The sequence below is a fragment of the Chrysemys picta genome, chromosome 4 (genome assembly GCF_011386835.1).
Source record: "Chrysemys picta bellii isolate R12L10 chromosome 4, ASM1138683v2, whole genome shotgun sequence".
NCBI classification, from domain to species: Eukaryota; Metazoa; Chordata; order Testudines; family Emydidae; genus Chrysemys; species Chrysemys picta.
Genome location: NC_088794.1, coordinates 9,760,265 through 9,787,711, shown reverse-complemented (window position 1 = coordinate 9,787,711; position 27,447 = coordinate 9,760,265). Strand labels below are relative to the sequence as shown.

At 49.3% G+C, this 27,447-nt stretch overlaps 1 protein-coding gene across 2 annotated transcripts; it reads right to left on the bottom strand.

Moving 5' to 3' along the window:
* Positions 1-252: 252 nt before the first annotated feature.
* On the bottom strand, positions 253-27,430 carry LOC122172106 (zinc finger protein 777-like). 2 transcript variants are annotated; one of them, XM_065594223.1, is made up of 5 exons: positions 27,252-27,430; positions 21,079-22,391; positions 18,264-18,390; positions 8,119-8,232; positions 253-6,918 (listed from the first exon to the last, which is right to left on the bottom strand). In XM_065594223.1, the coding sequence occupies exons 2-5, from the start codon at positions 22,135-22,137 to the stop codon at positions 4,247-4,249; spliced, it is 3,972 nt and encodes a 1,323-aa protein (XP_065450295.1). In that variant the 5' UTR covers positions 22,138-22,391; positions 27,252-27,430; the 3' UTR covers positions 253-4,246. The 2 variants fall into 2 exon arrangements, with proteins under 2 accessions (XP_065450295.1, XP_065450296.1); XM_065594224.1 differs by lacking the exon at positions 27,252-27,430 and adding an exon at positions 27,061-27,245.
* Between the last annotated feature and the right edge of the window lie 17 nt (positions 27,431-27,447).

Sequence of the window (27,447 nt, the reverse complement as noted above, 5' to 3'; positions counted from 1 at the left end):
AACCTGACGGGTGCCCATGCAAGTGAGGAGCTCCCCCAAGATTTGCTGACCATGCTGCGAGATGGGGCGGCAGAGCTGGTGTCCTATCCACAGGGGCTGCTGTCCAGTGGCAGTGAGAATGCTGTCTGGCATGTGGGGCTGGGACTCAGGACTCCTGGGTTCTTATCTGTGTTATAAATTGTTAAACATAATCAAATTAATGCAAATATAAAAAATCAGGTCCCAGCTAAGTATAATAATGAGTGAAAAGAACCCAAAGTCACTTTGTTTTATTGCGTTACAGCCTGTGTAGCAATATTTTTGCATCAACAGAACAGTAAGGGCAATATATATCATTACTATGAATAGATCATTTTGATATTTAAAACCTGTAATCCTAATTTTAAAACAAATCAAATGAAAGTGGAAGAAGGTTTCATGCTAGAGAAGGACAGCATCTCTGAAAGGGCACCACCCTGGGTGACCTGCGAAGAGAGAAATAACACCTTGGGCTTTTTTCTTCCTGCTCCTTCAGATGTGGGAAGATGATGTTAGAGGGCTTCCCCTTTTGTTCAGACAGAGCTCTTCTCTGCTTGTTCTTTTCATCTTACCAGTTGGGTGCTAATTGGAAAATCTGAGCCCTGGCGATCAATTCTTGCCTTCTCTGATTTTTTCCGGCGAACTGCTAGGAGAAAACTGGAGTGGATGATTCCTCAGTTAGCAGGGGGTGAATCTCTTACCCACAGGGCTTCTGCCAAGCCTGAGTGAGAGCTTTGAACCATACAGGCTATTGATGCAACCAGCCTGCAATGAGAATTGGCTGGGCAGCCCGATTGGCATTGCAGATAGAGACAGGTGCCTCGGCATGTGATTGGGATCTCAACACTTTAGCCTCAGATTTCAGTCTGTGCTTTCATGTGATATAACCCTGCTAAATTCTCCGCCTCCCCAAGGGACCCCCTAGCAAAATCAGAAGTCAGGAATCCACATTTCTAATGAAAAAAATTGAGTATCATAAACAGCCAATTTTCCCTTTCCAGTCACCTTTCATTTTCCATCCCAAGCAGACCTTCAAGCTGTGCTCCCTTCACTTCCAGTTTCCTATAAAACGCCGACAATTTCCACTGGGAACTTCCCATGTGTGGTTTCCTGCCCACCGGGTTGCTTTGGCGAAGTCTGAGGTCAGTGAGCTCGTGCCCCCTGGCCCCACCCCAGCTCCGTCCCCTCCCTGCCCCTATTGGACACCTCCCCAAATCCCCACCCCAGTCCCACCTCTTCCCCAAGCGCACCGTGTTCCTCCTCCTCCCCACTCCCTCCCAGGCTTGCCAGCTCCTCTGCTTACCTCCCAGCGCTTCCCGCCTTGCTGCCGCCGGGAACATGGCACACTCAGGGGAGGAAGTGGGGAAGAGGCAGGGCCAGGGCGGGGATTGGGGGAAGGAGTCGGAATAGGGGCAGGGAGGGGACGGAGTTGGGGCAGGGACTTTGGGGAAGGGGTTGGAATGGGGGTGGGGTAGGGGGGGGAGTCGGAGTGGGGCCGGGGGCAGAGGGGTGGGTTGAGCACCCACTGGTGGGAGCAGAAGTCGAAGCCTATGCCATCAGCCACGCTCCGCCGGGACAAGCAGGTTACAGACTCTGCCGATTCGACTAGTACGTTGTCTTGTGTTTCACAGGGGCTGTCTTCACTGCTCTTACCCAGCTGTCGTCCTTACTCTGACCCCGTCCATACGCAAAATCCTCTCTCCTGATCGATGTAGGTGTTTTAAACCCAGGCGGGCTTGCTGGCCTGGCTCCTTGGGGGGTTAAAGCCCTGTTGCAGCTTTCATTCAGGCTGCTAACCTGCCCACTTTGCAGTGAGGACGCAGGTTAACCCGCACCTCCAGTGCCTTTCCACAATGCCTCCATGGGCCCAGAAGGTCAAAAATTCTCCCACAATGCTCTGGGGGGAAAAAATCATAGCGCAGCTCAGCTTGCTGCAGCACAAAGCACCATGGACTATGTCTCCAGAAGTCCTAGCAACACTTGTGGGGGGAGGGTAGCACCCACCAGGACACAGTAACTTAAGTCAGGCTTTGCATTGTGGTGGCTAACACTGAGGCTAGGCTAACCCAAGTACTCAGACCTGGGGGCTAACCCTGCCGTAAAGACGCACCCCTTGACCAACGCGCTCCAGCATGTCACGACACCTGGAGCTACGGGCAAAGGTAGGAGCCAGGCCTGCAAAACCTCACTCGTGGGAGTCGTCTCATTGCACACAATGAGACCACGGGTCTGTCCAAAGCTCTGTTAAATCTTTCCAGCAACCTTCAACAGATCAGGCCCTCGGAGTGGGTGCTACTCCCTGGAATCAGGGCTTCCAGAAGCTGGCTCCAGACCGTAATCTCAATCTCGAAGGAGATAAAATCATCTACAGCCCATTGTCACACACGTGTTTTTTAAAAATGCTTTCTTAAAAAATCAACTCAGGAAATTCCTAGCCTGGTCTTTAGTCACAAGACCCTCACAGCATCCCTGTGAGACTGGGAATGACACGTATTCATCCCCTGGAGTGTAGCCTACGTTATAAAGATTTCCTCTGTTGGTTACATCCTTGGGGTAGCCCAGTGAAGTACTTTTATTGCTGAACCGAGTTGTTTTAAGACTGGCTCAGAGAAAGGGGCAGTGAAAGACCCAAGGAGCACAATCTAGTCAGCTAATATAGCTTATCAATAGGGCCCTACCACATTCACAGCTTCAAAAACGCATCACGGACTGTGAAATCTGGTCTTTTGTGTACTTTTACCTATATTATAAAAGTTCCCTAGACTATAGGGGAAAAGTATACAGAAGTACACTGCTTTTCCGAAACTGGGGGCCCCAACCCAAAAGGGGGTCGCAAGGCTATTGTAGGGGGGTCACAGTGTTGTCACCCTTACTGCTGCGCTCCGGCTGTCAGCAGCGCTGCTTTCAGAGCTGAGCACACGGCCAGCAGCCGCTGCTCTCCGGCCGCCCCCTACAATAACCTTGCGACCCCCTTTAGGTCAGGACCCCCAGTTTGAGAAACGCTGAATCTTAAGGGCTGTGCCTGTTTATATTTTGCTGTGTTTAAATACATATTTGTGTTTGTTACAACACCGTGCAATTTAAGATTTAAATAGCTGAAACGGTGACATTCAAGATTTTTTACAATGCTCTGATTGTGAAATTTATGAAAATGGACAGTGAATTTGGCAGGGTCCTAGCTATTGGGCTCGAAGCAGCATTTAATTCACGGACAGTGTTATGCAGGAGATCAGACTACACCGTCACGCTGTTCTGACCTAAAAAGCTACAAAAGGGGCACTGTCCATTTAAAAATTAGGCCTTTTTTTTTAAAACTTCTTCCATTGTGGCCACAACAAATTGCCAAGAAAAATCCCAACAGCGTTTTGCAGGTATAAGATTGCACGATGCAGATACCCCTTGAGAATGGGGCTGCCACGTCTCGTCCATTTCCCCATTACGGCTCACCTGGGATGCAGCATGTGGGTTGCAATGGACGCTGGAGGATACATTCGCTGGGCTTCTAAAACTGCCTCCTGTGGCTTTATCAGCCCCTCCTCCCCCAAAAGCCCCAAGCCTTCAAAGAAAGATGGCGTCAGACCCAAAATATCACAAAAGCCGTTTTAAAAAATCGTGAGATTTAATAAAATAAAATAAATTAACATGGAGTGATTTGCGTCGTAGCCAATGGGGTTGGAGTTTCCTTGATTTTTCTCCCCAGTCATTGGGCTAGACACAGATTTTCTTTTTATATATAAAAGCAGAGCTGGGGCTTTAAGAGACAGCCCACAGATCACAAGAGCTGGTCACACCGGAACCATTCGTCTCATTTTAATTCCACAAAAAGGGAGATTTCTAGGGCTTCTTTTACACTCCCTTGGCTCAGGGCCCAGTTTGAGAGTTTAAAATTCACCCAACTCTCCCTTCCTGTTGCCTGCCAAGATTTCAGCCTCCTCCTCCCCCTGCCCCAAGCGAGAGATGTCTGTGTTTGCATTTTACGTGCCAGCCACTTGCTCTGTCAGCTCCGGTCCCGGGGGATGGGGGACACGCTCTGCGGTGCCAGAAGTGCCTTCGTGCTGCCCGTCCTCTCCGAGCTGTTAGTGCATCCCACGCCAGGCCGGCTTCTCCGCTGCTGCCTAAGTGTGAGCCTATGGCATTGGCATTACTGCCCTCCTGCACATTGATGGGGTTTCACACCGAGTCAGTGAAAAGCCAGCTGAATGCATGTCCAAAGAAGCCAGCCCGGACCCTACCGTGCAGTGACAGGGCTCCTCAGAGTCTGTTCCCTCTGTGAGCCATCCCTGCCCCTATCACGCAGTGACATGAGAGGGTTCCCCTGCCGTCTGCGCTCCCGTGTGCCTGGTATGTAATTGGGGCCGGCTCTCCCCTGCCCCGTGGCCAGTGCGTGTTTGGGGCCGGCTCTCCCCTGCCCCGTGGCCAGTGCGTGTTTGGGGCCGGCTCTCCCCTGCCCCGTGGCCAGTGCGTGTTTGGGGCCGGCTTTCCCCTGCCCCGTGGCCAGTGCGTGTTTGGGGCTGGCTCTCCCCTTCCCCGTGGCCAGGGCATGTTTGGGGCCGGCTCTCTCCTTCCCCGTGGCCAATGTGTTTTTGGGGGCATTTCCCTTTTTCCCCGTGGGCAGTGCATGTTTGGGGCCAGCTTTCCTCTGCCCCGTGGCCAGTGCATGTTTGGGGCCAGCTCTCCCCTTCCCCGTGGCAAGTGCATGTTTGGGGCCGGCTCGCCCCTTCCCTTTGGCAAGTGCATATTTGGGGCCGGCTTTCCCCCGCCGCATAGCCAGTGCATGTTCAGGGCCGGCTCTCCCTTTCCCCGTGGCCAGTGCGTGTTCAGGGCCGGCCCTCCCTTTCCCCGTGGCCAGTGCGTGTTCAGGGCCGGCTCTCCCTTTCCCCGTGGCCAGTGCGTGTTTGCGGCTGACTTTCTCCTTCCCTGTGGCCAATGCGTGTTCAGGGCCGGCTCTCCCTTTCCCCATGGCCAGTGTGTGTTTGGGGCTGACTCCCCCCTTCTCCATGGCCAGTGTGTGTTTGGGGCCGGCTCTTCCCTGCCTCATGGTCAGCGCAAGTTTGGGGGCAGTTCTCCCCTTCTCCACAGCTGATGGGTGGTTTGTTGCTGGTTTGTCCTTCCCTGCCCTCAGTGCATCTTTCAGGGCATCTCTCTCCTCATGCACGGCTGGTGCACCTGGAGTCAGTGCTCTCTTTCCCCCCATGGCTGGCACATCTTTTGGAGTGGCTCTGTCCTCCCCTGTGCCCTGCCTGTGTATGGGGGCAGCTCTCAACTCACCCAGCCCAGGTGTGAGGGTCACCCTTTCCTTCCTTGCGGCCAGCGGGTCCTTTGTTGCCGCCCTCTCCATCCCCCTGGCCAGCATGTGTTTGGGGGCGGCTATCTCCTTTGTGGCCAAAGCAACTTTCTGAGCCGCTTTGTCCTTCTCCCCCTCTGAACCCACTTCCTGGGTGGCTCTATCCTTCCCCACAGTGGGTGTATCTTTCCGGGCTGCTCTTTCCTCCCCTATAGCTGCTCCATTTTGGGGCGTGGCAGTCCTCTCACTCAGCCCATGAGTGGGGGTAGTTCTCTTCTCCCCAACGGCTGCCCCATTGTTGGGACTGTTTCTCTCCACCGCTGTGACTGGTGCTTTTCTGGGGGCAGCGCTATTCTTGGTGCAGGGGCCCGCGTGGGTGCGTCGGTGTTTGACCAAGTGTGAGGCTTGGCTGAAGCACTTGCCGCACTCAGAGCAGGCGTAGGGGCGCTCGCCCGTGTGGAGGCGCCGGTGCTGCACCAGGGTGGAGCGGTCGCTGAAGCGCTTGGCGCAGACGCTGCACTCGTAGGGCCGCTCGCCGGTGTGGGTGCGCTGGTGGATGATGAGGTTGGAGCTGTGGTGGAAGCTCTTGCCGCACTCGAAGCAGGCATAGGGCTTCTGGCCCAAGTGGATCTTGCTGTGGGTCAGGAGGTTGGAGCTCTGCGAGAAGGCGCGGCCGCACTCCCCGCACTGGTAGGGCCGCTCCCCGGTGTGGGTGCGCTGGTGCACGATCAGGTTGGACTGCAGCCGGAAGCTCTTCTCGCACACCGGGCAGTGGAAAGGCTTCTCTCCCGTGTGGATGCGCCGGTGCCGCTGCAGGTCCGAGCTCTGTCTGAAGTTCTGACTACACAAGGGGCACTGGTAGGACTTCTCAGAGGGGGGCGGGCTCCTGCTGGGAGGGGAATCTTGTTCTGCTGGCTCCTTGCTGCAGGACTTAGACAGGGACGGCAGGTGAGGCAGCTCGGTAGGGAGCAGTTCCCTGCGCATGGGAGAGACAGGCTGTTCTCTGCTCAAGGGAGGGGGTGGCTGTTCCCTGCGCAGGGGGGAGACAGGCTGTTCTTTGCGCAGGGGAGGGGGCGGCTGTTCCCTGCGCAGGGGCGGGGGCGGCTGTCCCCTGCCAGGAGTGGAGGGCGGCTGTTCCCTGCGCAGGGGAGGGGGCGGCTGTTCCCTGCCAGGAGTGGAGGGCGGCTGTTCCCTGCTCAGGGGAGGGGGCGGCTGTTCCCTGCTCAGGGGAGGGGGCGGCTGTTCCCTGCTCAGGGGAGGGGGCGGCTGTTCCTTGCCAGAAGTGGAGGGCGGCTGTTCCCGGCACACAGGAGGGACAGGATGTTCTCTGTGCACAACAGGCGATGGCTGTTTCCTGCGTACAGGAAGGAAATGCTTTTGCATGCGCACAGAAGGAAGCGGCTGTTGCATGTACATGGGACAGGTGGGGAGCTGCTGTTTCCCACCCTCAGAGGGGGCTGCTGGCTCTTCTCCAGCCAGAGAGGGTTTCTTTCTCTTCCGGCCTGGGCTCTGGGCCGCTTTCCTCTTGGATCGACTTGGTGAGGCCTTGGGCGTTGGAGCTGCTTTGACAGGTACCTCCGCCTCCCCGCGGTGCAGCACAGCCAGCTCCTCGGTGTCTGCGGGAACCAAGAGAGAAGTGGTGCGTGAGCCGGGCCCCAGGCGCAGGGGGAAGCCAGCAGAGGGATCTAAACTAACAGTGGCGGGAAAGTGGAATTCAAAGTTCACAAAAAATATTCGAGTTTTTGGAAAAAAGTTTGTCCTGAATTGGGACAAAAAACCCCAAACTGGAAATGTTCCCCACAACTTGAACCCCGCAATACTTGGTTTGGGACACACCGAGCTGCAGGAATGTGTGTGTGTGTGAAATGAAATGTGCTCCCTGGGATTCCCGGCTGCCCGTCCAGGCAGGTGCTGTGGAGTCAGGAGCGCCTGGGAGCCCCGGCTCCGGGGCAGCCACCAGGCCAGCTGCTGATGGCCCTGGGAGCTTGGGAGCCGGGTATCCCAGTGCTTCTAGGCTCCTGACACCTCTGTGGTTCAGAAACCCCAGGCCAGTGGCAGCTGCTGAAGTGCTGGGGAGGGACGAGCTGGCGAGACACCAGGCAGGTTTCTGTCAGTCCCCGGCCTGCTTTCTGCCCAAATTCTTTCAGAACTGAGATGTTTCCATGGAACGTTTCAAATTTGGCAAATCGTCATTTTGTGATGGAAAAAAAAATCTCCAGCCAGCGCCAAAGTAACCCCGTTATCTAAAGCAGGGCAATCTGCCACCTGGAGGTGCCTACTTTGGTTTACCCTTAACCTGTTCCCACTTGCATGGAACTGAACCAAAAGAAGCTTGGTTAAAACCAGAACAAGGCCGTCCACACAGCCCAGTGCAGCTCTTTAACAGACATGGGTTATTAGTGTTGGTCTATCTCTGGTATTGACGGGCCCCAGCACCATAGTATGCAAGTGCCGCACAATCCTTAATGTGTTTATTCACATGCACGCCTGGGAGGCAGGGCAGGACTGTTATCCCCAGTCTACAGATGGGAACTGACACACACAGGGACTAAGTGACTGGCCCAAGGTCACACGGGGAGTCTGTGACAGAACCCAAATTGGACAGAGTGCAACTTGGGGAACCAGGAATTCGTGGTTCTGCCTCCGCCATGGCTCAGTGGATCTGACCCTGGGGAGGGGCTGGGGGAGCTCCTGGCTGTGTGGCTGAGCTCTGCCTACCCCCTGGCTCTGCAGACTCAGCCAGGAGGCACTGCCATGGGAGCTTGTGGCTGGGATCCCAGGATTTTGCTTTCTAAGCTGGCTGATTCATCCCTCACCTGTTGGGACGTCCCTCTGGGTCTCCTGCTCCTCAGGGGCTGGGGGATCTGTGATGCACGGCTCCTTCCCTCGTTCCAGCTGAGAGATCAGGGTGGGTTTGCGAACCGGAAAACCTGCCCATGGGGAAGAGAAGAGAAGCCATCAGGGTGCAGTCAGTGAGCCCAAGGGCTTGGTACAAAGGGCCCTCTCTGCTGGAAAGAGGGCAATGGGAAAGTCATATGACTAGTGGGAGGAGGGGCAGGCACAACCCAACGCTGACAACTCTGAACCCACAGAGACAGACCAGAGCACTCTCCGCTGGAGCAGGAACCCCAGCTCAGATACGCAGGGAGTACAAACAGTGCATGCACATGCCGACTGACATAACTTCTTTATCATCTTTTCTAGGATCGGTAGGATACCATCAAGACTTCATTCCTAACTTTGCTTTCATTGCAGGTCCACTGTATAACTTCTGAAAGAAAGGGGATTGCTTGGGCCAGGGCAGATCAGATCAGTTCAGTTTGTAAAATTGAAGTGAGCAGTAATTCAAGCATCTCCAGATCCCAGCAAACCGTATCACTTAAAAGGTCTCTGAGTGCAATTGCACTTTCAACAGTAGTTTCTAAAGAGAGTCATGGAAAAATTTAGGCCAGTAGCCTGTGCTCTAAAAGAATGAGCCTAGTGGAACCTAAATATTCCACTTGTGAAAAATATTTATTGGTCACCAGCTGGACAACCAAGCGTTTTGCATTTTTAATTGGTTTAAACCCAATAGCTCTCCATTCCACACACACACCCCTCTCCAGTTCTTGCTTTCTAATCGAATCAAGGATGGACGGGTGTCTAATGCTCAGCTAGCACACTGGACTTTGTTACTGCATGACAAAGGTATAACATGGACCCTATCTCCTTTGCCGGATGCCCTGTTGTATTCTGGGAACCCTTGTGTGTGCCCAGATGTTAATCCAGGGAAAATCTGAACCCAGATTTCCACATCAATACCTTCCAAAATAGAAATCACAGAAACTTATTATTATGATCAGGAGAAACCAATATCTTCTTGTTATTGATCCATTCTCCAAATGGGGGAGGAGGGAGAAGTATTTCCCCTTAAGGCAAATGCTGCTTTAGCCAAAACAAAAAAAAAAATGTGGTGAAACAAGTCTTCTCTCATTGGAAACTCCCCGCTAGGGTAGAGTCAGGCAGAGGAACACATTTTACTGAGCCAGGGTATGTCTACACTACAGGATTACTCCGAATTTACAGAATTCGATTTTGGGCAACCAATTGTATAAAGTCAAGTGCATGTGGCCACACTAAGCACATTAATTCGGCGGTGTGCGTCCATGTACCGAGGCTAGTGTCGACTTCCGGAGCGTTGCACTGTGGGTAGCTATTCCAAAACTATCCCATAGTTCCCGCAGTCTCCCCTGCCCATTGGAATTCTGGGTTAAGATCCCAATGCCTGATAGGGCAAAAAACATTGTCGCTGGTCGTTCTGGGTACAGCCTCACCCCTCCCTCCGTGAAAGCAATGGCAGACAACGGTTTCGCACCTTTTTTCCTGGGTGAACTGTGCAGACGCCATACCACGGCAAGCATGGAGCCCGCTCAGCTCAAGACAGCAGTAATGAACATTGTAAACACCTTGCGCATTATCGTGCAGTTTATACTGAACTAGAACCTAGAAAACCAGGCGAGGAGGAGGCTGCGACTGCAGCGCGGCTATGAGAGTGATGAGGACATGGACACAGAATTCTCTCAAACTACAGGTCCCGGCGCTTTGGAGATCATGTTGTTAATGGGGCAGGTTCTAGCCATGGAACGCCGATTCTGGGCCCGGGAAACAAGCACAGACTGGTGGGACCACCTAGTGTTGCAGTTGTGGGACGATTCCCAGTGGTTGCGAAACTTTCGCATGCATAAGGGCACTTTCATGAAACTTTGTGACTTGCTTTCCCCTGCCCTGAAGTGCCAGAATACCAGGATGAGAGCAGCCCTCACAGTTGAGAAGTGAGTGGCAATAGCCCTGTGGAAGCTTGCAACGCCAGACAGCTACCGGTCAGTCGGGAATCAATTTGTAGTGGGCAAATCTACTGTGGGGGCTGCTGTGATGCAAGTAGCCAAAGCAATCACTGAGCTGCTGCTACGAAAGTTTGTGACTCTGGGAAATGTGCAGGTCATAGTGGATGGCTTTGCTGCAATGGGATTCCCTAACTGTGGTGGGGTGATAGATGGAACCCATATCCCTATCTTGGCACCGGAGCACCAGGGCAGCCAGTATATAAACCGCAAGGGGTACTTTTCAATGGTGCTGCAAGCACTGGTGGATCACAAGGGACATTTCACCAACATCAACGTGGGATGGCTGGGAAGGGTTCATGACGCTCGCATCTTCAGGAACACTACTCTGTTTAAATGGCTGCAGCAAGGAATTTACTTCCCAGACCAGAAAATAACCGTTGGGGATGTTGAAATGCCTATAGTTATCCTTGGGGACCCAGCCTACCCCTTAATGCCATGGCTCATGAAGCCATACACAGCCAGCCTGGACAGTAGTCAGGAGCTGTTCAACTACAGACTGAGCAAGTGTAGAATGGTGGTAGAATGTGCATTTGGACATTTAAAGGGTCGCTGGCGCACTTTACTGACTCGATCAGACCTCAGCCAAACCAATATTCCCATTGTTATTGCTGCTTGCTGTGTGCTCCACAATCTCTGTGAAAGTAATGGGGAGACGTTTATGGCGGGGTGGGAGGCTGAGGCAAATCGCCTGGCCACTGATTACGTGCAGCCAGACATCAGGGCAATTAGAAGAGCACACCAGGAAGTGCTATGCATTAGAGAAGCTTTGAAAAACAGTTTCATGACTGGCCAGGCTATGGTGTGAAAGTTCTGTTTGTTTCTCCTTGATGAAAACCCGCCCCCTTGATTAACTCGTTCTCTGTAAGCAACCCACCCTCCCCCTTTGATCACAGCTTGATTTCAAAGGAAATAAAGTCACTATTGTTTAAAAATCATGTATTCTTTATTAATTGATTATAAAAAGAGGGAGAGAAAACTTACAAGGTAGCCCGGGTGGGGTTTGGGAGGAGGATAGGAGGGAAGGAAAAGGCCACTAAAAAAGTTCAAAATAATGACAGCCTTTTGGTTGGGCTGTCCACTGGGATGGAGTGGGAGGGTGCACGGAGCCTTCCCCCCGCATTCTTACACGTCTGGGTGAGGAGGCTATGGAACATGGTGAGGGGGGTTATACAGGGGCTGCAGTGGCACTCTGTGATCCTGCTGCCGTTCCTGAAGCTCCACCAGACGCCGGAGCATGTCTGTTTGCTCACGCAGCTGCCCCAGCATTGCATCCTGCCTCCTCTGATCTTCCTGCCGCCACTTCTCATCTCGAGCATCTCTCCTCTCCTCACGTTGGTCCCTTCTGTCCTCACGTTGGTCCCTCATGTCCTCACGTTCACTGGCATCTTTCCTGTACTTTGATACCGCGTCCTTCCACTCATTCAGATGAGCTCTTTCACTGCAGAACATCTTCCCCATCTGCAGAATCCTCAGGCATGGCTGAGATTACCCCCTCCTCAGAATCCATGCTCAAGGGTGGGATAGTGGTGCCCCCCCCGAATTGCATGCAGCTCAGCGTAGAAGCGGCATGTCTGTGGCTCTGCCCTGGTCCTTCCGTTTGCTTCTTTGGTTTTCTGGTAGGCTTGTCTGAGCTCCTTAACTTTCACGTGGCACTGTAGTGAGTCCCTATTGTGGCCCCTCTCCATCATGCCCTTGGAGATTTTTTCAAATGTTTTGGCATTTTGTCTTTTGGAACATAGTTCTGCTAGCACGGAATCCTCTCCCCATATAGCGATCAGATCCAGTACCTCCCGTACGGTCCATGCTGGTGCTCTTTTTCGATTCTCGGACTGCATGGTTACCTGTGCTGATGAGCTCTGCGTGGTCACCTGTGCTCTCCACACTGGGCAAACAGGAAATGAAATTCAAAAGTTCGCGGGGCTTTTCCTGTCTACCTGGCTAGTGCATCCGAGTTCAGATTGCTGTCCAGCGCGGTCACAATGGTGCACTGTGGGATAGCGCCCGGAGGCCAATACCATTGAATTGCGGCCACACTAACCCTAATTCAAACTGGCAATACCGATTTCGGCGCTAGTCCTCTCGCTGGGGAGGAGTTCAGATATCGATATTAAGAGCTCTTTATATCGAAGTAAAGGGCTTCGTTGTGTGGACGGGTGCAGGGTTAATTCGATTTAATGCTGCTAAATTCAAACTAAACTCAGAGTGTAGACCAGGCCCAAGTGTTCCAAAGATGTGTACAGTTGTTGGGAGTGCAACAAAACTGCACATTTCATATAGACCTCAATCATCAGGGATGCAAACGAGAACAAATTGCACCATCAGACTAATGCTGCCGAAACTGGTAGATGCCAATGGATGCAGTTGGAATACCCAGATTCCACTCATTTTAATGGCATTCAGGGCAACTCCCACTGCTTCCACAGATCATACATCCTTTGAGGTGATGACTGGGCAAACCATGTGAATGTCAAAGCATCTTTTGTGGCATACCAGTGGCACACAGCTAGAGGAAGTCAACGGAAAACCTATGTGCAAGCACTAAAAAAAAAACACTTAAATCATCTATCAAATTAGGAAAATCCAAACAGAAGGCAAAGGTTTATTTTAATAAAGGCCAAAGAGAGAATGCTTGGGAAATTGGAGATCAGGTGATAATATGCTGTAACAGAACACAATTTACGTAACCAATGAACTGGACCACATTATATTATAAATAGACTCAGTTTCCTCTGCATACAGAATCAGAAACAAAAAAAAGGTAGATACATTCTATCATGTTAATAGAATTAAAGTTGTACCGGAAAAGAAATATTTCTCCACAGGCACAAGAATCAGACACACTGACCACAAAAGAGGAAGTAAAGGATCAGAGAAAGCCAGCCCAGTAGCAGGAAAAGAAAAAAATGCATGTCTTAACAACACTGATGCTGTATTATTGCCTTAATACTGCACTTCAAACCAAACAGACTGTCCCAGTACAACAAGAACCAAGAATAGTCAAGGCCAATCAAATTTTTATGTTGGAACTAAACTCAAACTTGCCTGTTGCTCAGGATGCAATTATAACAGTGATCTGGGCTCAAGAACAAATAAAACCAGATCAAGAACTGAAAGATCAACGCTTTTCAACTGAAATTTTCGTCAAATGGAATTATCAGCCAGCACAAGGACAATTTATAATTAAGATTTGGGTTAAAACATTGTTTTCAGCATTAACTAATAGTGCAACTTTTAAAATACATAAGGTACAAAGTCATATATCAGGTCTGTATAGATTGGGATATAGTTAGCATTGAAGGATAAGGATATGGTTAACATTGAAAGTTTGTATTGTGGAAAGGATTTTCCACTGGAGATCCAAAACCAAAGAAACGTAGTTAGTCAAATACTTCTTCCAACCACGCATAACAAATTTTATCAAAAGGTAAAAAAGTAATAGATAAGAAACTTGTTCTTAAATATAACACAAAAGGAAATAAACACATGCCTTATGTAGATTGGGGAGGGGGGGAATCTCTCCCTTAATTAAGAAATCCAGTGTGGGAGGATATAAAACATATTGCAAGTGAAGGTAAATCTTCACCAATAAGTATGGAATCCCATAGGGATCATGGAAAAACAAAACTGAATATCCAAGCTCAGTAAAAACTGAAACATTGACCACATATATATAACCAAAATTATAAATATAAAGGAGAATATGAAGCTTGTAGCCAAATTAAGTCTTCAGGTATTGTAAAAGTTTATTAATAAATATTTTAAAGGTACAAGCAACAGTAATGGAAAAGACCATTACTCACAGAACCCTGTGAAATGTTCAGTTTGCAAGAAGGCCCTGTTAGTGGTCTCACAGCTACGTCTATACAGGGTCTTAATTAATCAAGTTCAGTTCATTCATATCCCTGTTGTATTAACTATAATCTAATTGGTAAATAAGTGAATTTAGTTATTGTAAGGATACTAAGGTTGCAACTTTTTCAGTACTTCTCATAGATAAGTTTAATGCTTATCAACAGTGAGTACAAACTATTACCAATTTAGGAATCAAAATACAAACTAATCTTTATGTTGCCAGAAGAAAACAATAAATGAATCTTTTTGAAGTTTTGAACAGTATCACAGGTTTATTAGTACAGAAGTGCTAATCTGAAATAAGGTTAATGTTAAAAGAATCAAAAGGCATATCAATTATGTGATTAAAAAAAGAAGCTAAAAAAGTAATTGACCCCATGTTAAAGGACTTTATGGTTTAGCAAAATAAAACAATGATTTATGGTGTATAATATGCATGAAATAACCAATTTGTTTAATGAAACTCGAAATAAGATTGATCAATTGATAAAATATAATAATGATAATGGAAAAATCATTCACTTGGAAAATAAATTATTTGTTCATTATATGGTGAATATGTAATAGACACTATTAATAATACCTATTAATTCTTGGAACTAAGGAAAATACCCAAATTAATCAGAGATCAACCAATTTTGAATTGGTATTGTCCACATTGTATTCAAAACATGGAGGAGAGAAAGTTGAATGCCAAACCAAATATATATATAAAAAAAAAATCTTTTGGTTCAAATAGAAACTTGGGATCTGTGACGTTGCATCCAAATTATGACACATTATTTAAATAAAACCTGTGACATTTTACGATCCTTATATGTCTCGTTCACAGTATCATTGCTAGTGTTCGATCCAGATAAGGATGCATGTGATCAATTGGCTGTCCATTCCATAGGCCACCTAGAAATGACATCTATAAGAAACAATCCAAGTACCCCCACCAAAATGTCCAAGCATGGAAAGTCCCATGAATTGCTTGCTGCTCTCAAAAGGGGCATCAATGGATCTGTAGGTATAATGTGTTTGAGGTAACAACTCCACTATGTGACCAGCTGGAAAGGTACCAACGCAATGCAACACTGGTATCCTGCCCAGTGCAACTAACCAAATGGAAATCTTTTACGAAATGTGTAGTAACTAATCACAAGAAATTCTATTATGGTCATCTTGGATGTATGGGCACAAATCCAAATTTTTGCATTAAGCAACAAGTACCTACAGTTATTGGGCATACGACAATATCGCCAATGTTTTTGAAAATGCCATTCTTAGCAACCCAGATTACCGGGATCTCATTGAACGAAGTACTCCAGTGTTTCATGCATATAAACTATTAACTTTACAGCTAAAACAATCATTAAAGAAAAAAAATTCACAATTAATTAAAATTAGGAATAACATAAATAAAACAAACCAAGCACTGTTTGAAATTTTGGATGGTAGCAGCTCATATATGATACAAGATATTCATTGTATCAAGTTGAATGGAAAAATGGATTATTTTCCATAGTATTCTTACTATGTGTATTTCAACTACCTAGTATCAAAGAGGATGGAGCTCAACTGTTCTCAGTGTTGGCAGAGGACAGAACAAGGAGCAATGATCTCAAGTTGCAGTGGGAGAGGTCTAGGTTGGATATTAGGAAAAACTATTTCACTAGGAGGGTGGTGAAGCACTGGAATGGGTTACCTAGGGAGGTGGTGGAATCTCCTTAGAGGTTTTCAAGGCCCGGCTTGACAAAGCCCTGGGTGGGATGATTTAGTTGGGGTTGGTCCTGCTTTGAGCAGGGGGTTGGACTAGATGACCTTCTGAGTCTCTTCCACCCTAATCTTCTATGATTCTACGATTCACATCATGTTAGTTCCACAGGTGTTAAATGTTTTCACTACAACATAAACAGGAGACACTTTGATCTAGAAAATAAGATGTTTCAATCTGTACTAAGCAGCCACTCCCCTTAATATTTTAAAAAATAAAATAAAAGTATTTTGAATATTATGTCATAATATGCCATATTATGATATGACTTGACATGAGAGGACATGTTGTATGAAGTGGTGTTGTAACCTTCAGACCTGAAGAAGAGCTCCATGTAAGTTCAAAACTTGTCTCTCTCTCCAACAGAAGTTGTTCCAATAAAAGAAATTACCTCACCCAACTTCTCTCTCACAAGAGGACATGCCATAGTGTGCACTACATGTCATGAAATAAGGTAAAAATAATGCAAATAGTACAACACTGACAAGAAAAAAGAAATAAAATAAATGCCTAAATATTTTTTTCACAATTTGTGTTTCATTTCAAGAACATTTGGTTTTGGTTTGAAGGAAAACAAATTTTGAAATGTCGAGTGAAACGGAATTTCAGCGATTTGACTGGACCTGCTCCTGCATAACCCAGGCCAGAGAGTCTCACCCACTGATTCCTGCATCCAGCCCATCACAGAGCTGCTCAGGACATAGGCACTGACTCCGTGGGTGCTCCAGTGCTGGGGTGGCACTCAGGGAACAGCTCAGTGCACTGAGGGGGCAGAGGGCCAGGCTATGGCCAAGGCAGCGGGACTCAGTAGCTGGGGCTGGCTGATCCAGTGCTGGTTGTTTCCAGCCTGGGCCCTGCCCTCACCCCCAGGCACAAAGCTCTCCACATGTCCAAGCCCCACACGCTGGGCCTGGGGCAGTTTTGCCTGGCAAAGTGCCTGGGCCAAGCTGGGATTTTGGTGGGTGTCCCAGCCAGTAACTTCCGAACCACCCCGCTGGAGAACTGACCCTGGCCCTCTGAGCTGCCACCAGCACCTGGCAGAAGGGTCACGCTTTCCAAGGGGTGAATTTCACCAGCACAGCAGCAATTGCTCCCCCTGCAGCTGAAACCCTCGGAGTTATTTGCTGGGAGAAGCTGGAGGCAGGAGGCCCTGGGTGGGGGAGGAGAAAGAGCGGGGGTGGGGCGCACTTGGGGGAGGGGGTGGAAGAGGTGGGGCCTTGGTGGAAGAAGTGGAATGGGGGCGGGGCCTGGGGCAGAGTGGGGGTCGAGTACCCCCAGGAAAATCAGAAAGTTGGTGCCTGTGGCTCAGGAAATTATTTTTCTTTCCCCACTGTGAATTTTTTTTAAGGGGGAGGATTTTTTTAGAACTTTTTCAGGTTTTTGTTGAAAAACACACGTATTTGAGGGTTTTCAGTGACTGAAATCCAAAAATATTTGGTGCAAAGGTTTTGTGAAAAATATCAGTTTTATAAAAAAAAAAAAATTATTTCCAGCTAGAAATCTTTATAAAATTCCATTTCAGTTCTTTCATAAACAGAATTTTCTGAACATTTTGATTCCATGGGAAATCTCTAATTTCTGACTTTTGTTCAAATTTCAGAAACGTGAAATTTCTCACAGGTAAAAAATTCTGGTTGATCATTAATCTCTCTGCAGCCTGCCAGATTTAGGGGTAGCAGAGACTTCACTGTGAGAGTTGCTCAAAAACTATCCATCCAGACTCTTTCTGTGACAGAAAATTTGGGGTTTGATTGAGCAAAAATTTTAGCAGAGAGTGTGTGCTTTAGTCAATTTAAAAAAAAAATGTGAACATCGAAGTCCCCAAAATTTAAAATTTTCAGCCAAAACCCAGATTTTGGCTATTATTTTAATTCTATTGATTTTTAAATTTTTGGGGGCAGTTTTTGAACCCAAAATGTTGGGGTTACATTGAAAAGTATAAATTTTCCACTGAAAACTTCAACAAAAACTAAAACAAATATTAGTTTCCACTGAAATTTTCTATTGAAAAAATTCTCCATTTTCTATCCAGCTCTGCTCAAAGCCAGCCAGAGGTGGTCAATTTTTTTTGTTCTGCAACATCTTTGGATGAAAAAGAGACATTACTTGCAAGTGAAAATTTTCCAGTTTTTCAACAAAAGAAGTTTCCAGTTTTTGTTTTTTTTCCCCAGTTTTTCCTTTTTTCCCCAGTAGCAAAATAGTAAATGAGGGAAAGAGGGAGCAGAAGGAGAGAGGAAAGGATGGTTAAAAGCAGAGCGAGGAGGGGAAAAAAGAAAAGGCAAAGATTTAGATTTTCAGTTTGGGTTTTGTTGAACAATTTGGAATATTTTTGGAAAAAAAATATTTTTTTAAATATTTTCAGTTTCTTTAAAAAATAAAATTCAGTGGAAAAGGTTTAGGATTTTCTGGACAGCTCTGTCCAGAGCTTCCACAGTGGGCAAGAAGTTTGGACCATAATGCAACTCACCCAATGAGCTGATGCTCTGGTAATTCTCGTACATGACGTCCCTGTAGAGCTGCTTCTTCTCCTCATCCAACAACAACCACTCTGCCCCACTCAGAGTCACAGCCACGTCCTCAAACTGCACTGGCACCTGCAACCACAAATACATCCTCCTCAGCACAGGCCACTCCAAGGCTATCCCCTGCTCACCAATGCTTGTGCCAGGGACCAGCCCTTCCCTCCCAACCTCTGCCAGTCCTCCTCCATCCCACTTAGTGCCAGCTTTTCCAGGGCCAATCCCTGAAATCAGGGGATCAGGCACAGAAGCAGGTCAGGGCCAAGTGCCGAGGAAACAGGACCCCCCAGAATTGGGGTGTGCATGGTGGGGGTTAGAATCCTGACAATAGTACTGGTCCATTACTAGATGGAAATGGTGGAATTATCAATAATAATGTAGAAAAGACAGAAGTGTTCAATAAATATTTCTGTGCTGTATTGGGAAAAGAAAAGCAGATGATTTAGCCTCGTCATATGTTGATGATAACACTCTTTCCCTTAGTATCTCTGGAGGACGTTAAACAGAAGCTATTTGTAAGACATCTGTAAGTCAGCAGGCCCAGATAATTTGCATCCAAGAGTTTTAAAAGAAGTGGCTGAGGAGCTCACTGGATCGTTAGTGTTGATAGTCCATAAGTCTTGGAGCCTTGGGGAAGTTCCAGAAGACTGGAAGACAGCTAATGTGCCAATTTATAGAACAGGTAAATGGGATGACCTGAATAATTACAGGCATGTCAGCCTGACATCAGTCCTGGGCACGATAATAGAGGGGCTGATACAAGACTCAATTAATACATAATTAAAGCAGGGTAATGTAATTAATGCCAATCAACATGGGTTTATGGAAAATAGGTCCGGTCAAGTTATCTTGTTTTTTGTTTTATGAGAGTTCAGGTTTGGCTGACAAAGGTAATTGTGTTGACATAATATACTTAAACTTCTGTAAGGCATTTGACTTGGTACCACATGACATTTTGATTAAAGAACTAGAATGATATAAAATTTACATGGCATACATTAAATGAATTAAAAACTGGATAACTGCTAGGTCTTAAAATATAACTGTAAAGGGAGAATCATCATTGAGCGGGCGTGTTTTCAGTGGGGCCCACAAGGATTGGTTCCTGGCCCTACGTTATTTAACATTTTTAACAATGACCTGGAAGAAAACAAAAAATCATCACTAAGAAAGTTTGCAGATGACACAAAAATCGGGGGAGTGGTAAATACAGCTCTACCCCGATAGAACGCTGTCCTCGGGAGCCAAAAAAATCTTACCGTGTTATAGGTGAAACCGCGTTATATCGAACTTGCTTTGATCCACCAGAGTGCGCAGCCCCATCCCCCCCGGAGCGCTGCTTTACCGTGCTATATCCAAATTTGTGTTATATCGGGTCACGTTATATCGGGGTAGAGGTGTAATAAAGAGACAGATCACTGATACTGAGTGATCTAGATGACTTGGTAAACTGGGTTTAGGCAAACAATATGCATTTTAATACAGATAAATGTAAATATATACAACTAGGAACAAAAAATGGAGGCCATCCTTATAGGAGGGGAGACTCTATCCTCAGAAACAGTGACTCTGAAAAAGATTTTGGAGTCATGATGGATATTCAGCTGAACATGAGCTCCCAGTGTCACACTGTGGCCAAAAGAGCTAATGCGATCCTGGGATGCATAAATGGGAATCTCGAGTAGGAGCAGAGAGGTTATTTTACCTCTGTATTTGGCACTGGCACAACCACTGCTGCAACACTCTGTTCAGTTCTGGTGCTCACAATTCAAGAAGGATGTAGATAAATTGGAGAGGATTCAGAGAAGATCCATGAACATGATTGAAGGATAAGGAAACCTTCCTTATAGTGATAAACTTAAGGAGCTCAATCTGGGCACGTCTTCACTCGATCTAGTGTAGACGCGATAAAAAAAAAAAAAAAAAAAAATCGATCCCCGGTCGCTCTGCTGTCGACTCCGGAACTCCACTGCAGCGAGAGGCGGAAGCGGAGTCGACGGGGGAGCGGCAGCGGTCGACTCACCGCCGTCCTCACAGCCAGGTAAGTCAACCTAAAATACGCAACTTCAGCTACACTATTTGCGTAGCTGAAGTTGCGTATCTTAGGTCGAAACCACCCTCCCACCCCATAGTGTAGACCTAGCCATAGAGAAGGGGTGACTTGATCACAGTCTGTAAGTACTGACATAGGGAAGAAATATTTAACAATGGACTTTTCAGTTTAACAGAGAAAGGACTGATGTGATCCAATGGCTGGAAGTTGAAGCTAGACCAATTCAGATTGGAAATACAGTGTAAATTGTTAACAGTGAGGGTAATTAACCATTGGAATAATTTACCAAGAGTGAGGAGTGGATTGTCCAACACTGACAATTTTTAAATCAAGACTGGATGTTTTTCTAAAAATTCTGCTCTAGGAATTATTTCAGGGACGTTCTCTGGCGCTCAGATCCCATGAGTGGCCACTAACTTGGGGCACTACAGTTTTTAGTTGTCCAGCTGGGAGATGGGTGGGGCCTGGTTTCCAGGGGGGGATGTGCTAAGGATAACACAGCGGTAGCTGGGCAGCACCTGAACCATCAGGGAGGCCCTGGTTGACTCATGTTGGGCATCCAAACTCTGAAGCACCCACACTCCATGGAGAATCTTGAGCAAGACTTTACAGGGACAAATACAGGAACCCTGGCTCCCCTGTGGCTTCCACAGTCTGTCTCCCCTTCCCAACCCGGTCCCTCACTGAGATAACCGGAGTTAAACTCTCACCTGTAGCCCCGGCCACTGGGCCTCCGGCTGCCCCACCTGGAACCCCTCAGCCAGGGCCACCGCTTGGGCGCCGGTATCAGGACCACATTCCCAGACCCAGCTCTGCATTTCCTCCGGCAGGATGGTCAGGAACTGCTCCAGGATCAGCAGCTCCAGGATCTGCTCCTTGGTGCGGCTCTGCGGCTCCAGCCAGCGATGGCAGAGCTCCCGGAGGCGGCTGTAAGCCTCCCGGGGCCCCTCGGCCTCCTGGTAGCGGAACTGCCTGAAGCGCCTGCGCTGTGTCTCTGGGCTGATGCCATAGCGACGCAGGATGGTGGCCTTCACCTTCCCATAGTCACTTGTCTCTGTGATGTCTAGGCTGCCATAGGCCAACTGGGCTTTCCCGGTGAGGTACAGCTCCAGTCGGGTTGTCCATTCCTCTCTCGGCCACTGGCAGGCGTCAGCCACCTGCTCAAAGGTGGCCAGATAGGCCTCGATATCGTCCTCTGGGGCCAGCTGTGGCAGCTCCAGGGTTCTCCATGCAGGTGCTGGAGTTGGCTTAACCTCGGCAGGGGTCTGCGTGGCTGACAGCTGCTCCTCTCGACACGGTGCCGTCTCCTCCGGCAGCTCGATCCCAGCCTGCTCCAGACCCCTGGGTGACTCACTGCCCCCCTGGGAGGTGGGGTTTTCACACCTACGTGCACAAGTCGGTGCTGGCACAACTCCGGGAGGAGGCGACAGCTCTGGTTCTCCAGGCCTGAAGGCGCAGACCGGAGCCGGCCCCACCTCCGGGAGGATGCACAGGGCCTGCAGCACCTCCTGCCAGACGTCCTCCCAGTGCTGCAGCATCTCCTTCTGCGACGCATACTGGGCCTGCTGCGGCGCTACCCATCTCAGCAGCTCCCCAATGGTGCCGGACTGCACCACAATAGGCAGCCCGCCCGACCGCTCCAATCCCGCATCTGGCTCGGGCCCAGCTGAGACCTGCTGCTCCGTCAGCCCAGCGGGGCACACCGACTGCTCCACCTGGATCTGAAACTGCAGGTCCAGGGCCCCCTCTGCCCCCGGCCCTGCAGCCATGGCTGCTCCCCGGGGGTGTCCTTATCCCAGCAGGGGATGAGCCCAGACCCCAGGCCTTTCTGTCTCATTCATGCCCCTGGCAGGAAGCATCCAGCCTCTGGCTTCGTATGCCAGTGCCTCGTTATTGACACCACGTGAGCCGGGTGAGGGATCAGGTCTGAGGGCCCAGAAGCACAAACTGTCTCGCAAAACCAGAGCAATCTCCTGGAGCCGGCAATGCTGCTGTCTGGAAAGACAGGCTTCTCCCGCGGCTCCTGGAGGGCAAGGGAAACACAGACAGTGAGGGAGCAATTCCGTGGTACCGAGGGATTTGAGTGCTTAGCTCAACCTGATAACTCCTGGTAAAAATGACAACGGCCGAGTTGTCCCTGGGACTGTGTGTCGTGTTCACTAACATTCCTGTCCTCCTAGTGTGGACGCACCCTTCCCTGCCAGAAAAGCTGTGTTCTTACAGCCAGCTAGTGACCACCTCTCCTTCTTAGAGAATCATCCCAGAGGGGGGATGGGGAAATGAGGGGCACGAGCCAGGGACGTGGGAAATCCAAGTTCAGTTCCCTGCTCTGTCAGACTCCGTGTGTGAGTCTTGGACAGTCACTCTAGCCTCGTCTACATGAGGTGGGGTTTGTGGTAGGATTACATCAGCATAGCTACACGGCCAATACCCTGGAGTGGGGATGCAGTTATGCTGGTATAAAACATATAGCACTGATATAGCTAATGCTGGTTTGGTGTCTGGTATAAGCTCTATCTGTGTAACTGCATCTAGGGCATTTACTGATATAGCTATGTCAGTAATAGTATCACACCCTCCATCCCCTTCCCAAGCTGTGCCCGTAAAGCTTTGAAGGGTAGACCAGGCCTTAGTCTCTCAGTGCCTCGGTTTCCCCACCTGTACCATGGGGGCAGTTGCACTGCCCTGGCTCACAGTGATGTGTGAGGATAAATGCATGAAGGCCTGTGGGACGCTCACACACGGTGTTAACAGGGAACGCTCTTCCTCACTTATCTTTGAACAAGGGAGTGAGTGAAAGTTCCCAGTGCCGGCAGGATTTGCATGGCTCATACCACATATGACTTTTTCTCTGGAAGCTCTGCATAACTGAAAGACCCCTGCACATCTCCCACACTCATACCCCCAGCTCTCTGTCCCCATCCGGCACAGACAGGCCCCTCTCTAACCTCCCCATCCACCTTCCATTCCCTCAGCTCCCTGTTCCACCCAGCACAGACAGGCTCCTCCATGCCCAGTGCTGGGGGATATGGGGTTATGTCTAGGTTATTAGGGTCTGTCTACATGGGGAAATTGGCTGGTGGGAATTACAATCCACCCTCCTTGTGCAAGGACCCGGGGGAGGGATATGCACCGGCTCTGACAGCATTAAACTGATCTGAACCCGCAGGCGAGGAGAACAGGATTGCAGCATTCATGTCCACTCTCCCCCCCCCCCCCCCCCCACACACACACATTTCCCCGCTGCACTCACACACACGTCCCCTCATGAGTCTTTGCCTCCTCACATATGAGCACACCTCCCACTGTATCCCTCCTGACACACACACACACACACGTCCCCTCACCCACATGGCCACCCCTCACCCAAACACGCTTCTCATGTGCACCTTGTTTTAGTGTCACCCCCACGTGTTCTTAGCCTTCACCTCTCTTGCATGTCCTCCACACATGCTCCTGCCCGTCATAGACCTTCTCCCCACTAAAATATTGTCTTTGTAATCACATGCTCTCTTCCCATTTCTCTCTCTCTCTCTCTCTTAGGCTTGGTCTACACTAACCCCCCAAATCGAACTAAGGTACGCAACTTCAGCTACGTGAATAACGTAGCTGAAGTTCGAAGTACCTTAGTTCGATCTTACCTCGGTCCACACGCGGCAGGCAGGCTCCCCCGTCGACTCCGCGGTACTCCTCTCGCCGAGCTGGAGTACCGCAGTCGACGGCGAGCACTTCCGGGTTCGACTTATCATGTCCAGACAAGACGCGATAAGTCGAACCCAGAAGTTCGATTGCCAGCCGCCGAACTAGCGGCTGGGTATAGACGTACCCTTACATACACACTCTGCCCATCTCGCACTAGGGTGACCAGATAGCAAGTGTGAAAAATCGGGACAAAGGGTGGGGAGTAATAGGGGCCCATATAAGACAAAGCCCCTATAAAATTGGGACATCTGGTCACCCTATCTCTCTCTCTCTCTCTCTCACACACACACATTCCCTGCCTGTCACACACACACTGTTGGAACAATTGGGGCCTAGCAATTATTGTGAGCCTAACTATGAAAAAGTAAACAAAAGTTTACAAACATGTTACAATAACCTCTAACAATATATGATGGTGGGAAAAGGTGCAAAAGGGAGACAGAAAGCCTGAATTAATCTAAACAAAAAGGCCTACTGATATATTTCAAAACTGTGCTACAGTCATGCCTGGGACCAAAAGTCAATGAACCAAAATCGGTGTGTCAGATTTGGGCCTATTGGTGGACAAAATAATGAGGGGATGGGCTATTCCACCCCTCACTCCCCTTTTGGGGTCTGTGACAGGGTGTGCATACCCCGCACTAGGCAAGAAAGGGTTAACCCCACACTGTGGGCGGAGGAAGTCCCACCCCTCAGACCATTCTGGGCATGCTTCAACTGCTGCTTTAGTATAAAAGGGAGCAGCCCAGTTCATTCTAGGTTGACCATTGAGTGGGAAGGATGTTTGGTGGAGGCACCAGTCCAGAAGCTGCTTCAGCACCTGACTCCGGGATCCCCAGGACCAGACCAGAGACCTGTTGTTGACGGTGGGCTGACTGGAGTCAGAATCCCAGGGAGTGACCTGTGCAAGGAGCCTGGAGACCCTGATGACGTACAGATCCCAGTTTCAGGAGACACAGTAGGAAGTGGCCCTGGGGGGGCGAAGTGATTGGTATCTCCCACCTGAGGAAGGTCAGCGTGTTGCAGTAGGATCCCTGCTGACTGGGTGATGACCACACTCACTGCTGAGAGGGCCCTGGGCTGGGACCTGGTGGAGCAGGGAGAGCCTGGGCCCCCTACCCCAGCTGTCAACCTCCCCTTCCCCGAGTGGCCCCTGACTCCGCCCATTAGGTTGCCTTGCACCCGAGGGCAGCTGTATTGACTCTAACCTGTGTGCTGTGCTGTCTTAAGCACAAGGACAGTCTGTCACAGTGCCCCCTCACCCAAGATCCACCCCAAAAGGGGGATGGGGTGTGCAGACACTGGATTGAGGTCCTTAAAAAAAAAAAAAAAAAGGAGAGACTTTAGGAGGAAAAGTGGCAAAGGGGGATGCAGGCAGACTGAAAGAGAGGATCAGGAAGGAACAAGATTTATCATCATGACTGCCCAACCACATTGTCTCCTGGATGACCAGGATCCACCATGACACTGTTGGGTCTTTGTCATCCTGATCCTAAGAGATTTTTCTGACCAGACTCAGTCAAAAAAAGGGACCCAGATGACATCACCACCTCCCCTGGCTCTGACTGAATCCCAAACACCTCCTGGGATGTAAGACTTTGTCCCTCCACCCTTATGTGGTGTTTTCCTTCCCCATTTTATTTCTCTTTCCTATCCCTCTTCTTTTGCCTTCTATTTAATAATCGTCTGGCTTAGCCAGCCAAGGCTGTATATTTTGCAATACAGCTGTAAACCTCAGACCAAAAAGGCAACTAAAAGCAATCCCCTAAACAGCCTGATACTGGTACAAGTTTGCCAAGTCTTAGTGTGACTGATCAGATGGAAAAACACGTGTTGCCCGTCACACCCAACAGTGAAACTGCAAGTAAAAGTCAACAATGACACAGACAGAAACTGCATGTTCTCTCTCTGCTATTCTTTTCTGTCCCCTGAGGTGTGCACATCTTGCTTTGCCTTTTAAATAACAAAAATCAAACTTCACTAATAACAGCTCTGGCCCATTTCTCTTAACTTTTTAACAGTTATTACTATCTTTAATATCATCTAAATGTTTGTCAAATGATGGCGTGGGGGGGGGGGGAAGAGGGAGCACTCCTTTTAGAAACTCCCTCCAGCTTTTTTTAAAAAAAGAGAAAATTTGTTAAAACAAAAGCCTTATTTGGTACGTTACATGTCAAACATTAACTGTTGTCCCTTCCTTTTTTGTATCTTTATTAAAGGATTAAAAGACTCTTTAATGGGGTGTTTGCCAGGGTACTAAGTACTATTACTAACAAACCCTGAACCTTGTTTAGTATTGGACACCTGTGACTCTAAGTCCATATATTTCAATAAATTAATGTAACACACATATACACTCTCTGCCTGGCACACACATGTTCTCTCCTGTCATATGTGATGCACGCACACACATGCTCTCTGCCCATCACACAAACACACACAAGTTGCCTGGCACACACACATGTACTCTCTCTATCACATGCGCACACATATATCCTCTCTGCACATCACACATGCACACCAACACTCTCTGCCCACGACACACACACACTCGGTCCCTCCCTGTTACATGTGTGCATACACTCATACTTTCTGCCCGTCACACAAACACACATTCTGCCCATCAGACCCACACACGCACTCTCTCCCTGTCACAGGAGTACATGCTCTCTGCCTGTCACACACACACACATGCTCTCTCCCTGTCACAGGCGCCTGGTCTCTTTCACAGGTGGGGGCTCTCCCATCTCTTCTACTGCCCCTCTGCCACCAGGAATATTTTGGGGCCCCCATTTCCCCCTCCCCCACCCCCTAAGAATACGATTTGCTTCATTTCCACAAACAAAACCAAAAACCAGATCTCCCAACCGGCTCCCACGGAGCCCCTCGGGAAGGAGTCTGCTGCTGCCTGCAGCCAGCGCTGCTCACACCCTCCCCCGTCACTCTGCCTCTGGTGCCTGCGTGCGCTCGCCTGTCCCGTCCGCACTCACCCAACCGGGCCGGGCTCCCCGCGGGTCCCGGGCTCTCCGCTTCCCTCCCTGAGCTGTGCCTCGGTGCGTCCCGGGGCGGGGGGCAGGAAGCAGAGGTCGCTTCCAGCTCCCAGACAAAGGCAGAGCCAGATCCGCTGGCTGGGAGCGGCTGGGAGCCCCATCCAGGCTGGGAATACGGGGCCCGTGGTTACCTGGGCTGGGGGTTCACGCTGGGAACCCGGGCGGCTGCTCCCTGGTGGGGATCGGTCTGTCCCTCTCTTTCTCCGGGCTACGCTCTAGCTCAGCCAGAAGTTATTGGACCGGATGCCGGGGGTGGAGGGAGGAGACTTTTTCCCATCATGCAACTTGCAGGGTGCTGCTGCGCCTCCCCCACTCGCTCGCTCACCC

What these genes read in the sequence shown, in the direction of transcription:
- LOC122172106 (XM_065594223.1), bottom strand. Translation starts at nt 22,137, where the DNA reads ATGGCTGCAGGGCCGGGGGCAGAGGGGGCCCTGGACCTGCAGTTTCAG. An exon ending in CCCAGTGGCCGGGGCTACAG is followed by an intron (nt 18,391 to 21,078) that starts GTGAGAGTTTAA and finishes TTGTGGTTGCAG; the next exon opens with GTGCCAGTGCAGTTTGAGGA. An exon ending in CCAGAGGGACGTCCCAACAG is followed by an intron (nt 6,919 to 8,118) that starts GTGAGGGATGAA and finishes TGGTTCCCGCAG; the next exon opens with ACACCGAGGAGCTGGCTGTG.